General features: G+C 34.5%; 2 protein-coding genes across 5 annotated transcripts; both read right to left on the bottom strand.

Moving 5' to 3' along the window:
- Positions 1-5,451: 5,451 nt before the first annotated feature.
- Positions 5,452-9,621, bottom strand: RS41 (RNA-binding (RRM/RBD/RNP motifs) family protein). Of its 2 annotated transcripts, XM_088819308.1 has the most exons (7): positions 9,516-9,596; positions 8,708-8,840; positions 7,402-7,746; positions 7,095-7,207; positions 6,774-7,009; positions 6,129-6,683; positions 5,452-6,028 (listed from the first exon to the last, which is right to left on the bottom strand). In XM_088819308.1, exons 4-7 carry the CDS (start codon positions 7,188-7,190, stop codon positions 5,992-5,994), a joined length of 924 nt encoding a protein of 307 aa, XP_088675434.1. In that variant the 5' UTR covers positions 7,191-7,207; positions 7,402-7,746; positions 8,708-8,840; positions 9,516-9,596; the 3' UTR covers positions 5,452-5,991. The 2 variants fall into 2 exon arrangements, with proteins under 2 accessions (XP_088675434.1, XP_012852202.1); XM_012996748.2 differs by lacking the exon at positions 7,402-7,746 and having other exon boundaries at positions 9,516-9,621.
- A 568-nt stretch (positions 9,622-10,189) lies between these two features.
- On the bottom strand, positions 10,190-14,859 carry LOC105971603 (uncharacterized). 3 transcript variants are annotated; one of them, XM_088818889.1, is made up of 9 exons: positions 14,568-14,859; positions 13,672-13,824; positions 12,982-13,521; positions 12,596-12,672; positions 11,261-12,388; positions 11,056-11,151; positions 10,792-10,875; positions 10,633-10,698; positions 10,190-10,519 (listed from the first exon to the last, which is right to left on the bottom strand). In XM_088818889.1, exons 1-9 carry the CDS (start codon positions 14,719-14,721, stop codon positions 10,445-10,447), a joined length of 2,373 nt encoding a protein of 790 aa, XP_088675015.1. In that variant the 5' UTR covers positions 14,722-14,859; the 3' UTR covers positions 10,190-10,444. The 3 variants fall into 3 exon arrangements, with proteins under 3 accessions (XP_088675015.1, XP_088675014.1, XP_088675013.1); XM_088818888.1 differs by having other exon boundaries at positions 10,633-10,701; positions 14,568-14,857; XM_088818887.1 differs by having other exon boundaries at positions 10,633-10,701; positions 11,056-11,154; positions 14,568-14,857.
- Between the last annotated feature and the right edge of the window lie 151 nt (positions 14,860-15,010).

A 15,010-nucleotide genomic window follows, 5' to 3' on the forward strand; every position in this document is an offset into this window, starting at 1 on the left:
GTGTACACTTTAATTGAACTGAGATTCTATATATATAATAATTCTACACTGCGATATCCTCACACTATTACACGTAATTTACTCGGTCATAAAAAAAATGTGTTTAAATTAAGTTGACATGAATCTCGATACATTTTTTATGTAGCTTTTGCAAGAACCATTTATATTTATAATTTTTATTTTTTGTATGAAATAATGTGGTAGTAGTAACTAGTAAATGGTATGGGTAGCTGAATAAGGTGAGCTCAACTGCTACAGTGAAGACAATAAATGAATAAAGAAATTACGAGTCAAATAAATAATAAATAAATAAATATGGTGGATCGTTTTCGGTTAGGAAGCAATAAGAAAAAGACAAAAAAGAAAAAAAAAAAAAAAAAAAGAGAAATGAAAAAAGAAAGAAGATTAGAAATTAAAGGACAAAAATGTGGGTTTGTTGGACGGTCAGAGGTGGTGGGCCCAAGCAATCCAGAGGCCTGTTTTAGGGCCCGATTTAATGCTGTGCTGTATTTGATCCACAATGACACACACAATAATAATAATAATATTAGTACAATTTTTTTGTTTTGGCACGGCGGATCCGAAAATCATTCAATTAATCAAATCATATATTTATTTATCCAGTAAAATTTAATTAGTTAATAAAATAAATAAATTAATCATAAATCACAAATACATGAAAATAAATTAATTGCATTTGGATTTTTATTAAGTACTCTCACCATCTCTTTGTATCATATTCAGTGTCAATTTAGAGTTGAAAAACATAATTAATTTTTTTTCCAGTACTACCCTCACGTTAATGATGGATTGAAGAAATGATAAGGAGAAAATGAAAAGTGACACAAGGGTAATTTTGTCAAATAGAAAATGAAATTGCACGTACAATTAAAACTAATTAAATAAGTTCCTAATTAAGAAAGTGATAAGTACGTATTATAATATATAGTTAGAAAGAGGGTGCATGAAAATCATTGTCAACCCAATATAGAAGGAAGGTCTCGAGTTGGAAAGATGAGGAGAAGTCGGTATTCATCCATACATACATCCATATTTGTTTGTGGAATTTAACGTAAAGTCGTGTTTGCACACCATTGTCTATATATATCATAGTCGCATTTGCTGTTCACAACAGTGGATCTTCCGTTCATTCATTCCTTACCTACATTTAAGTGGATTTCGGTCCAACCCCTTTGTATACAAGTTTTCGATCCATTTACCCCTTAAACTGGGTCCCAATTCTTTTATTTTTTGACCTTTTCTTAATTTTTTTTTATGCGTGTGGAATTTATTTATTTTTTTCTTCTTTTTTTTTTTCAAAGGAGGAATTTGCAATTATTTTTTCTTCACGATTTTGCCGTACACAAAACTTTTAATTGACTTGGTCAGTCTACCTATTTTATACCAGTTGTAACATAAAAATTTCAAGGGAGAAAATATAAAACCTATATATATATTCTTTTTATGGAATTATTTTTTGGATTTTCTTGAATTGAGATGGGGAAAAATAGTACTTGAAATATAAAATAATGATCAAAAGAGAAAAGTTGTTGAAGAGAATAAAAGCAAGAGTGAAAGTTCTAGAAAGACTTCATGGGCATAACGGTCAAATAACAGGATGCAATTTAAGTAGTAATTACTAATTACCAACCCACTAATTATGCCTTTTTCTTTTTTAACAGTAATTAATCTTTCTCAACTTAAGAGAGTGTTAATTATGAGAGCATGACTTAAATATGTATGTTAGTCGGTAACTCAAAAAATGCGGCGTGGACTGTGCTTTGCTTCAACCATTTTCTTCTTAACTCAAAAGTAATTTAAAACATGTTTAATTTCTTTCAAGTATAAGTATTAGTTGTAAACAGATATGGGCCATTATTATTATTTTGTGACACTTTAGATATTCTGATTTCAATTTTATTGGGCTTAATTAGTGATGGAGGTCAATTTAACCTATCGAACACCTTCCCCGATCTTAATTGCTGGAAAATTATTTCGTTCACCTGAAATTCCGGGGTTTGAGCCCCCAGGATGTGAGATCCGTGATTTGATCGTGTGATTTAGTGTGTGTAAATAAAACGTACATTTTAAGGTGGAGGAAATGGTGTATTTATAAGTCATACTTACTCTTGAGGCTTTGACATAATTTTGGCCCATTAAATATGATAAAATTGAATCATGGTCCACCAATAAAATACAATTTTAAAAAAATTTAAACCATTCCAATAGAATGTCAAATTGGCCACCATCTATGTTGCACGGACACTTCTAGGAGGTGAAGAGTCCCCGTGTCCGACACTTGGACACTCGGACACGCCCGGACACCCATCGGACACCCGTGTCGGGCCGTGTCGTAATTTTGCTAAAAGTAGGACACACGTGTCGGGCAGTGTCCGTAATTTTAAAAAAGTTAGGACACGACTCTTATGTTTTAAGAGAAAGACCTAATAAATAATACGCATTTTCTTTTCTTTGTAATACATATTTCCTCCGTCTTCCTTTAAAGTCCACCCAAAAGTCCAAAACTCTAGCGACAACGGCGACCAAAAATACGAGCAGCAAGGGCGAGCGGCTCTCTTATGCGATTTGGCGACTTATAAATATATTTTTACAATTTATAAAAGTATCCCTATAGTTTTATAATTTATAATTATATCGTTATTTTTTTTATATTTACACGTATCACCCACGTATCCGTATCCTAGTTTTTTAGAAATGCCGTATCACCGTGTCCGTATCCGCGTATACGTGTCCGTACAGCATAGGCCACCATCAATTAGGACCATTAATTAATGCCTTTTCTTCAAAAAACTTTTTAAATAAAACAAAAAAATGAAAAAGAATAGTTAGATACTAATTAGCAGGCAACAAACATTAGAAAGCAAAAGATCCAATCAGGCGCCACTACTATGCGCGCGGTACTGTACGGCCTGACAACTATTTTAACTTTGTTGTTTGTTTTACTTTGGATCTTCTGTACTTTATTTTTTTTGGCGCGCGCACATGTGCTTGTAGTACTGTATATATATATTTAAAATTATACTAATAAATAATTTAATCCCTGTTCGTAATAAATGGGTTTAAAATAATAAATGCCACAGCTGAATGACAAAATAACCGACCGAAGGATAAATAAATAAATAAATTCATCTGTTTTTAATCTTAGTATTATTAGGTGGTGTTTGCAAATGCTTTTTGAAAGTGATTATGCGGTTTTTTTTGCTCATAATCTGTTTTTAGGTGTTTGCAAAATCAACTTTTGTTTTTGCTTCTCTTAAAATAATCTGCTTTAAGCTATTTTTTTAAAAGCACCCCTAACCCTGCTTTTTCAATTTTAGTTCATTTTTCGAAATATTTACAAACACCCCCAACTTTTAGAAATAAGCACTTAAAACTAACTTAAATCATAATCACTAACTTCTGCTTTTAAATAATCATTTGCAAACACCTTAGTATCTCACGCTATAATCAAATAGATAAATCATGATCACATATGTAATATAAATTCATCCTTTTATTTTATATTTATCACTAGGCGAATTCATCTATATATTATATATAATTTTAATTTATGACTTAATTTGATAAATATAAGGACGAGGCAACAAATAACAAAGACAATGGTGATTTTTTGATTGTGTTTAATTTTGTCTATTCCAAGTACAATTTTCGTGTTGTCTAAATCCGTAAATAAAATGGACACTTTCTATTTTTGGACTATTCGTTAATTAACAGGCGAAAAGGGGTGTGATACCAGGATTATGGTGGGACTCAGTCCTGCTTCTTTGTTGTCTTCTGTACACGTGTCCGCCACTCATTGTATTCTTGAATCTTCATTACATTTTTTTTTCTTTTCTTGTGGACAAATTATTCATTTTTTTTTTCATGGCATCGAATTTTTTAAAATTATTCTCGCACTGGCTATTTTATATATTGTGTGAAAAAAAAATAATTAAAAAATGAAATTAGATTGGTGGTGTACTCCGATAATTTTGGCGTATGGAGCGGGTTGGGTGGACTTGGTTGATTTTAAGGGGACGATATTTTTGACAAACTATTATTGGATTAATCAAATCTCCTATCACGCCTGTTGAATTTTTTGTTTCACTTGATCGTTTGAATTTAGTTTTGTCGTATTGTAATAATACAATAATGCAAAAAATAATAATAATAATAATAATTGGACGACTATGTTAATTAGATTTACGTGAGATCAAGATTAAAAATCTCATGATAACTAAAGGAAAAGGTTTATTGACTATAATTTTAACAACGGTCATAGTGAACTTAGTAATATAATAAAAAACTTGTGCTAGGTATTAAAAAAAAAAAGACCACCTTGTGTGCTAGGTACAATCGTTACTCGACACGTGGTCTAAATACTTTGTGAAACAATAAACGTACAACCCCTGCAAACGCTTTCTGTGTAATTGTATTTTTCAAAAAATACATAAACAATAACTATATATCGACGAGAAATAGATGTCAGATGATTGAAATAGAGTACTTGTCGATTCCTTTGTATTAATAAAAATGTGGTGGTCCTAATCCTCTAAGTAAGTAGTTTTCAAAGATTCCGAGTCCTCGTAACACCATGCAAATCGTGCACACAACCTGCATTCAGAAGTCGAAACGTGTCCACAAATATGACAATACAATACCCACTTTACAGCTTCATCAATTGTCATGCATGCACACTGTTTTTTCTTCTTTTTTACCACTGTATTAATAATAAGACATATGCTGCAGTCACACACAGCAGTATTCATGTTGGAATTGCACTAGTGACAAGGCGCCTTGATTGACATACGTGCGGTGCAAAGCATGTTACTTATCCACTTTGTTTTCTTTTTTTTTATTATTTTTTTTTTTTTATTATGTGGGTGCATGGACCAATCACCAAGGGGGGGTGGGGTGGGGTGGGGTGGGGGGCGCATGTTTCATGAATTTATAGCACATTTACATATGTTCCTTTTTAGCGGATTTAATTTGGGCACTGTCTGAAAATTGCAAATTGTAATGCATGTGTGTGCGTGAAAACAGCATGGATCTGTCAGTCCAACTCCCAATATGATAGTAATATGTATGTGGTAGTTGGGCCGGTTTTCAAATGAAGAAGGGAGGCCCACTTACATTTAACACCAGGCTGGCATATATATGTTATTTTCATTGACTCTTTGGGTTTCTGCATCTAATTCCATTAATAACAAGTGGCCATAAACACTGTATTTCTTTTCTCAGACGTGTCTTCTTTTCTTTTCCTTTCTTTTCTTTTTTTAACCAATAAATTTGCACCAACCTAACTTCCAACTACGGACTACAGTAACACCTTCACCTAATTAATTTTACTGACCTCAACCGGGACAGTTAACCAAGTCACGGTTACACCGGTTCAACTGGCTTTTTTTTTCATTTTGCATTCTTATTATTCAATTCTTTATATATTTATAAAATCACTGACATTGGTTAACTCGGACCGGGACAATATCCGGCTCACAGTTCTGAAGACATTGGTTGACCTCAGTACAACCCTAACAGTCTTCCTGCTCAAAGAAACGGATCATATATCTACTAAATAACCCACAACCCACACATAATTACGCGACGGAAGAGATAATTTAGCTGTTGAGCTCAAGATACACTCAAAAAGGCCATATAAAAGGTGGTTTTTTTTTTCCTAATTAGGTAATCAACTTGGTACCGAGTTCTAGTCAACAAGCACTAATAGAGATTCATAAACCACATGTCTTAGCAGAAACTACAGAAGTTCTGAAGAAAAGATCTTGCCGCAAGACAAAAGTTAGCCCACATACTACATTGAGTGCACAAAGTCCACATAAAAAAAACTAGCAAGAATTATAAACCAATCTGCGTCTAAAGATATGCTAATGATTATATCATGGTAAAGACTCTTGTCGCATTGCTGGTGTCGGTTTTGTAGGGTTCTCCATACATAGCATTTCGTTTTCCATGAAACATCCAATGTTCATATCACGATCGGGATCTTTCCTGCGCCGCTGGTGATTGACTGCATCACAACAAAAACATAAAAAAAAAAAAAAAATGTATCTGTATATAAATTATTAGGTATATCGGTAAACAAGAGACTCTAAAACATAAGTACATACCTCCCAAATCGATCACGAGGAGGGCTCTCAGCATCACTGTAAACAGGGCTTCTATCACGGGCATAATCATCAGGGCTAGGGTCCCTCTCCCCAGGCTCCCTTTGAGAGCTTGGACTTGGGTCACGAACAGGATCTGGACTAACCCTCTTAACCGGGCTGGGCCCACGGCCCACATCACCATTGGACCTCTCCCTTGGAGGAGGGCTTGGGCTTCGTTTATGGTTTTTGTAATCAGACTCTCTGTCTCTCTCCTTCCTTGGACTTGGAGTTCTGACACGGCCACGTTCAAGATCCCTTTCTTTCCTAACAGGACTCCGGCTTGACCTTCGAGCATAGACAGGACTGGCCCGCTCTCTACGATACGGGCTGCGGGCCCGCCCGTGTCCATAATCAGGACTTTCCCTCTCCCTCCTGTACGGGCTCGGGGACCTCACCCTGTCGTATCCTCCTCTTTTAGGTGATCTGTCACGAATTCGGTCAGGGCTATGTCCGTTTTGCCTTTCATCATCATCCTTGATTGCATACTCAACAGTGATGACACGATCCAACAATTTGCTATATCGAATATAAAAAAAGAAAAAAAATTCAAATAAAGGCTTCCGACAGATTCTACAATAGTAAGTTCCAGCAGAAGAACGAAATTACCTCAAGTTAGTAGCGTCCAGAGCTTTTGTTGCTTCTTCCTGTGATTCAAACTGTATAAAGGCAAAATTTCTTCGGATCCTTACATTAAGTATTTTTCCGTAAGAATCAAAATGTCTCTCTAAATCTTTTGTTCTAGTATGATATGGATCAAAGTTTATGACAAACAGTGTCTTTGAGGGTCTGGAGGTAGATGAAGATTTCTTAGAGCTCTCCGGTCGCCGGGTACTTCGTTCTTGCTGTGGCACAACAAATAAGCACAAACATTTAAAATAAAAAATATAAAAACAGCGCTACGAAGACAATAAAAGACGTGTATATTACCTTAGTCCACTCAACACGGAGTCTGCGGCCCTTTCTACCAAATTCAATACGGTCAAGCGCACGAATTGCATCATCCGCATCTCTTTCGTCCTCCATGTAAACAAAAGCGAACCCTGAAAAATAGAACATAAAACATCCACGTCTTAAAATTTATCTACTCAAACACTCATTTATAATGCAACCAACAAGCAGAATTCTCCAATTCAGCCATCATTTTAGTGTCTTTCAACACAAAGGAGCTAACCGTTACACCATTTACACCTGGTAAAATTAGCAAAGATTAGTCGTCTATCCAAAGATTACTGACCAGTAGAATCAGTAACAGAACTTGGCCAGTGAACTCAGCAATGTCAATGGACAACTATCCAAAGGTGGATGTCACATGATATAACAATGTAAAGTGAGTGCCTTCGCCAAATTATTCATCTGCCTTAGCTTTGAGGTCTGCGTGTAACGTGGAAAAATGAAGGATGGGCAAAAGTCGTGAGGAATGAAGTCAATTAGTGACGCGGGAAATGTGTGATGGTGATGTCATGGATGATCAGAGGGCTCTTCTAGGAAATTAGAAGAGGATGCTTGTCATTGCCAGGAAATGAAATGCAGAAGAAACTCTTCCATCAGCCAGGGATTGTATGGATATTGCAACGAAATCCTGCGCCAAAGAATTAGTTGAATATGGGGGCCTCACACTTAAAAAGATACACTTGCTTGTTTTAAACATATCCTGACACCCCACAAAACTCAACAGGGTAACACTTGTGTCGTCAATATGCAAATTTATATGGCTACTCTGCTGAAGAGGCTCCTGTCTGCGCAAAACTCGACCGGGGCTAGTCAACACCGCCTTCTAGGACTCCTTTGTCTTCTTAGGAGGAGGTTGTCTCGATTAAAATCTTATTTTTACCACTAACGTGTAAATTTATTTATACATATCTATATTATTGGAGTACAACAAGTTTTATGAGACTCACAAGTCACAACGAGTAAATTTTTGAGATAATCAAATAAAACAAGTATATAACCCTGCAAAAATCAGTGACACATCACTCTGTTTCAAGTAACACCAAAATCGACATGAATGTTATACTTATTATCAGATGTGTAGTTTCATCGTATTTACTCCTTGTGTCATTGGCAACTAGTCAGTATCTCATACAGTAATGCCAATCTTGATCAATTGAACACCATCCGACACAGAAATTGCTAGATAATGTGTGGTGCAATTGGCACAATCCCAGTTGAAAATGACAGTTCTTACTCAAAACACAGTGCACGTGCATAGTCAAAGCATACCTTCTGAAACTGGTCGGGTTAATTTTCTTGACCAACTTTAGATTGAATGACTAAAAGAAAAAAAAAACAATTTAACTTGCACAGTTACATCAGCTCCATAAATTTTATAAATATCAGTGCATTTACCCAAAAGAGATATATAAGAGATTAAGGGCAAGCAAAAAAGACTGCTGATTTCCCTTAATAAATGGCTAGGATTTCTATATATCAAAAAAAACCTCGATTGAATGGAATTCAGACAAAAAAATATCTTTAGAATAAATTAAATATCTAGCAAAAACAATTTATTTCAAAATACGCTTCAAGATAATCAGACTTACCAGATTTCATATCAACCCTATCAACTTTCCCATATCTTCTGAAGAGCCTCTCAAGATCAGACTGACGAGCATCATACTCAAAGTTTCCACAGAAAATTGGCCTCATTTCACCTCAACTCCGATATTCTAAGACCTGCATCAACAATTACACAGCACATTCAGCATCGGCCAAAACCTTCATTTACAATCATAAAAACCAAACCTTTCTGGCAAATCAACATCTTCAGCAAGTGATAATCTATATATATTCATGAATCATTTAATCGAAAGTAGCCAAACAAAAACCAAGTACCAATTTCAAGTCTGACTAATATTAAACCAATCAAAGTATAAGTTGGAGATTCACTGATTACATATAAATAAAAACATAATGTTCATCAATTAGGGGGTGACATCTCCTAGAATTTATTGGAAATACTCGATATTTTCGAAGGTAACTTAATTTTACAATTTCAATTCAACCCATTGGTAAATATTCAGGAAAAATTTGTTCTCTCCAGCCTCGATTTCACTTTCGCAATCACTGCTATTCAAAACACAACTGAGCTCTAGATTTAAAACTTCTCAAGCAACAAATCGATCCAAACATTTCATAACAGAAATAAATTCCTAATAAAAATGAAAATCAAAAAAATGTATAAACATTTTTCACAATTATCTCAATTAAACAGAGTATTCAACAAAAATCCAGAAACGAAAAACAAATACCGAGTGACAAGATCATAGATCGGGGTCAGAGATTGATAATTACAAGGATAAAGTTAACAATTCACCATAAAAACGTTGAGCTCGAAAGACAAGACGATACCTTTGGAAATGTCGAAACCCTAGCTATTGAGAGCTCGATGCCAGGCAAAATATCTTTGCTCGATGAAATTGTCAGATATACATATATATATATATATATATATATATATATATATATATATATATATACAAACAAAACACGCAAAGGTAAGTGTATCTGCAAAGGGTTAAAGGGTCATTTAGCAATTCATGTCCAAATATTTTATCGGGTCGGGTCGGGTCGGACATTATCTTCGTTTTGAAAATTTGTGGGCCCAGCTATGGACTAAGAAAAACAGTAGTTGATAGTTGAAACTGTTATAATACAAAATTTTGATTTCTTATTCAATTTTAATTTTGAGAAATAATTCCAGAAATTAATTTTTTTTTCCAAAAATTATACTTATGATATCAATTTTAATATATGCATTTTATATTACAGTGGATAGAAAACTAGAATTAATGATTTTTGCTAGTGCTAATTAAAAAAATTCCGATTGGGAAAACAATTTATTTCATTTCAAATTTTGAATTTCATCATATTTTTTTATTCAATTGAGTTTTTCTGGAACGAAATAAATTAGTTTTTCACTTCCGATCAGTCAAATTTCCACTCCTATTCTATATATACCCAATTCTTTTTTACTGGACGTATTTTAATAATTAAATTGATTTAAACACCCCCATCAAACAAATAAAAAATAAATCAAAACTCATGCTTGAAACCAAGTTTATGAAATAGAAAAGTCAAAGGCTCAAAGCATAAGTTTTGTCACATATTTATTGAATTATTACAGGACATCTCTGTGTCAACTGAAAAGAAACATAGACCAATACTATAGCATGGTTTAATTTATCATAGAAATTAAAACTCTAATTAATTTCACTAGTACTACATAATTTGTTCATCCTAGTAAACTCAGGTTCAATCTTCCAGCATCACAAATATTATCAGATCCCTTCGAGGCCGGTATCATCGTCCGCAAACGGAGCAAGTAAAGATTCGAGAAAATCATCTTCGTCGTGCTGCAGTTAATTCAATATTTCAGCTTATTTCATTAAATAAATTATGAAAACTTCAAAATAACATTATATATATAATAAAGATATTAAATTTATAGAAAAAAAAAAAGACATGCCTCGGTGGGAGATGAAGGAGTTTTATTGTTGAATCCCAGAGAGTTAGTTAAACCTTCCCCAAAATGCTGCTGTTAGAGAATGACAAAAGAAGAAAAATAATATTAAAAAAATAATAATAATAAATAAATAAAAACTAAATGTAAGATTAGAAAGCGTGCCTGGTTGGATGCTAAAAGTGCTGTTCCATTGAATTGAGAAGAGGTACCAAATTCTTGAGAGTTGCCAAACCCTTGGCCAGAATGCTGCTTCAATTAAAAATGATGCATGTACGTAAATCGAGTTACTCTACACGTTCGTTCTTTAAATGAAATTTATTAACATAATAATACATATTATAAGATGATTAATGAATTAAACTAGATGGATCGAATAACGGTGATTAGTGTTACGAATATGAAATGCAATAATTCGATGATGCTTGCCTGGTCGGGAGTTTGATCAAGACATGCAACAATGTGGTCCCACGAAATCGTGCCGTCGTAGAGATTGGAGCTTGCAATAATGTCGTCTCCATTTTGCTGCTAAGAATTAATCAAACACGACGACGAGATTTTGAATCACAAACCCTAAAATTTAAATACCAAAAACAAAATCGAATTAGGTAATCGAAGAAATTGTAGTGCGCACCTGTGGCTGATTTTGACTACTAGCATTCCCTTGACCGGACAAAATATTCTGATCGAAATGATGGTCGCCTAATTCCGTCGACGGCGTCTGCAGTAACTGAGTAGTGGAGAAGATATCAAATTCAGACAAATCAAACATTGGACTAAAATCAGCAGCCTCATGATTATTATTATTATTAACACCCCCTCCATTTTCCACGTCACCACAAACCAAAGGCAGATTATTGTTATTATTGTTGTTATCATTATTATTGTAAGAATTAGGCAGCATCACTTGTCGAACAACATCCGACAACAACTGATCTCCGGTACCGTTTCCCTCCATCACAAAATTCGAAGCGTTATTCGAACCCTCCACATTGTTAGCAACAACAACATTCTGATGATCAGCGCTCGGCGGTACAACCACTTCTGCAGTACGTACAATGCCAGCATTGCTGAGCTGGCGTAATCCATCGCCCGGGATATTATTGTTATTCACCGGGGCCAGCCAAGAACTCGGACCCTCGTGTTTCTTGGAGAGATATTGTTTGAGGTTCGACATACTGTAGCCCACGTAGTTGCTTGTCTGCGTAGAAGTCCCAACATTATCGTAAGCTGGAGTAATTGTCGTAGTAGTCGTTGTCGTTGTATGGAAACTTGCTGACAAGGCAGTCGAGAGATCTTGAAGGGAAATGTTGTTAGAGCGGTTCGCCTGGAAAAACGGGTTTCGACCGGTTTGATAGTCTTGTTGTCTGAGATGAGTGCGGTCACTTATCGTGTTCGGATAATAACTGCCGAGGATGCTTGGCTTGATCGCTGGCGCAGTTTCATTGCTTGAAAGAAGTCGTGATTGCCCGAATCCCGATTGGACGGCCGTGATTGGTGGAAGATTCTTTTCGAGGTTTAGTAAGGAGGAAAGATTATTAGTATTATTATTGTGAATTCCAGTAGCTGGAAAATTTCCGGGGCTTCGGAAAGGGAATCTGTTGAAGCCGTTGGAAATTAGGGTTTGTGGGATTGTTCCCGAACGAAACGACGACAAACCGAGGCCCGATCTTATAATGCTTCTGCTTAATCCCTTATGATCAGAAGTGTATTGGATTTTGCTGCTTGCATCAGATACTCTCCTTAGGAAAATCCTGTATTTCTGCATTTTTTTTCACAAATGTAAGAATCTTTAATTTAAATAATTGAATAATTAAATATAAAAAAAATGAGACTATATATCAAGATTTTACAAAATTGTTTGATTTGATATTTTTCCTTTTGATGCAGTGATTTTGTGCAAAGTAATTAATTAAGAATAATTGCATATGATATGTGCAACTAATTTGTGATTAGAGAAAATTTAAACCTGTAAATGACTTGCTACATTTTCTCTGGTTAATCCAGGAACATTCATCACCTCCAGAATCTTTTTTGGCACAGCCCCTACATAAAAATGAACCAAATATAAACAAGATTAATTAGAAATAAATGTAATTAAATATAATTCGACTTCGCTAATCATCCGTACATTACACGTGTACGTAACCTAACCACGGGCATAGATAAAAATAGTAAGACACGATTCGAGTAATATATATAACCGTTAAAAAAAAAATCGACCGTTGTAATCACATATTTGAATTCGACGAATATTCATAGATCTAACGACTACGTGCACACGTACATTTATTATATATATACATATATACATACACACATGACGTATACGTATTTAAAAGAAAGATCGCTTACTATCAAGGCCGATGCTCCTAATAGCCTCCAAGAAACAGTTGTGTAGTGAATTAGTCCAAACAACTTTCGGCTTTTTCTGCGAACCCGATTGAGAAGTTTCTCCTTTCCGCTCATCGGAGTTTCCATCGGATTTTTGTGGTGATTTTCTCTTAGATTCCTTTTTATTCTTCGAAGATTCTTCTTTCCCAGACGACGATGCACCAGCACCAGCACCGGCACCAGCACCAGTACCGGTACCAATATCAGCAGGATCAGAACCACTACCGGCGCCGCCAGTACTAGCTGCGGCAGGAGTTATTATTTCATTATTATTAATATTATTATTAATATTATTATTACATGAATTGATGTTCTTGTCTTGTTGTGAGGTTTTCTCTTCAACCTCCTCATGAATAACAACTTGAGTACTTTTCTTTTTCATGGCTGCAAATTGCCATAAATCCTTGACGTCATCTGGTGAAACTGGTTTCAGTATGAAAAATGCAGCACCATTCTCCAACCCTTTTAGGGCTATACATTCTTTCTCATCAGCTGACATCACTGTGTGCATAAAACACCAAAAACACACACACAAAAAAGAGGGTTTTTAAATTAATTAATTTTTTTATTAGGGCATGCAAATTAAAACATAAAAAAAAATCAAGAATCTGAATTTTTTTTTGGATTAAAAAAAAAAAAACAAAAACTCACAAACAACAGGTAGATTGAATTCTTGGGCAATGACTTGTTGTAATTCAAATCCATTCATATCAGGCATGTGCACATCGGATACGACCAAATCGAAAGCGCCGCCTTTGATTCGAAGTGTGCATAAGGCATCTCTGGGGTGTTTGACTGTCACAACTGTGGAATTTATGTTTTTTTTGGGTACGGAAGAAATTGTACCATTAATTATATATCCAAGAACTGTGTTAGAATATATTTGTAATTCAACAAAAAAATCAAACAAGAATATTATACTCATCTCTTACATAATCTAGTCTAGATCTTCAATCTTCAAAGATTTAGTGTTTTCTTTTCTGAACTGATGAATGCATCTTCCGAATTTTATTCTTGTATGATTGTTCAAATCTTGAGGCTAAAATTTTGAATATTTTTCTTTTTTTCTATATCTAATTGAAAGGATTCTGATATATGCTGGCGTTTTCTGTTGAATGAAATGGCTGGCAGAATTAGGAAATTAACATGAATGTTTTTCCATTTTATTACAGTGCAAAAAAACAAAAACAATTTTAAATTAAATAAAATTAAATAGACACAGTTCACCAACTTACTATAAATCATTCAACACTTCAATGGTGGATGAATATAGGATTTTTTTATTTCTTATTTATTTAAAAATTGTCAAATATTAGAGGCTATAAATTTTTTTGAATGAATTAAGGTTATAAAAAAGTTTGCCTAAAGAAAAAAGAGCAGAAAAAAATCCAGCCAAAGAGATGAACCAGAAAAGGAAAAAAGAAACAGGCTGCATGTTAAATTAGACCTAATTGAACAACCATGAAAAAAAATAAAAAAAAAAAAGAAAAAAAAAGGTACAATCCTTTCATGCACAAAGACTAAAGCTACTAATTAATTACATGTACCTTGATATTTGAACTTCTTGAGTATAGCAGCAACAATGGCGAGGCAAGTCGTATCATCGTCTACAACGAGAATGCTAATATTCGAATTCACCGAATTTTTCGCGACCTCTAATTCAGAAGAGTTGCTCACTAAAGTGTTTTTTTCACCTTCCATGTCTTTCTTTTTGTCAACAGAGGGTTGACAAATTGGCTGAGGAGTGATATATATATGTATATATGTATGTATAAAGATGGGATTGTATGTATGCACTTTGGTCAACTGTGTAGATATAGAAAAGGCGAAACAAGTATTGCCTATGAGTGAGAGCAGATTTCGAAGAAATTTATAGAACTTTTTTTTTCTTTTCGACTGTTATTACTTTTTGCCCTTGTTCGTTTTTTCGACTTTTTTTCACACGGTGGATGAGCTCCATTTGTACAGTACTTTCGAAAAAAGTCGTGTG

Source organism: Erythranthe guttata, chromosome 6 (assembly GCF_056151865.1).
Source record: "Erythranthe guttata isolate IM_541 chromosome 6, IM_541, whole genome shotgun sequence".
NCBI classification, from domain to species: domain Eukaryota; kingdom Viridiplantae; phylum Streptophyta; class Magnoliopsida; order Lamiales; family Phrymaceae; genus Erythranthe; species Erythranthe guttata.

Coding starts and splice junctions, on each gene's coding strand:
- RS41 (XM_012996748.2), bottom strand. CDS start 8,813: ATGAGGCCAATTTTCTGTGGAAACTTTGAGTATGATGCTCGTCAGTCT. Junction 7,208..8,707: donor TAGGGTTGATATGAAATCTG/GTAAGTCTGATT, acceptor TCTATTTTTCAG/GGTTCGCTTTTGTTTACATG. Junction 6,029..6,128: donor CCTCGTGATCGATTTGGGAG/GTATGTACTTAT, acceptor GTTGTGATGCAG/TCAATCACCAGCGGCGCAGG.
- LOC105971603 (XM_088818887.1), bottom strand. CDS start 14,721: ATGGAAGGTGAAAAAAACACTTTAGTGAGCAACTCTTCTGAATTAGAG. Junction 12,673..12,981: donor TAGGAGCATCGGCCTTGATA/GTAAGCGATCTT, acceptor ATTTTTATGTAG/GGGCTGTGCCAAAAAAGATT. Junction 10,876..11,055: donor TTGATCAAACTCCCGACCAG/GCAAGCATCATC, acceptor TAATTGAAGCAG/CATTCTGGCCAAGGGTTTGG.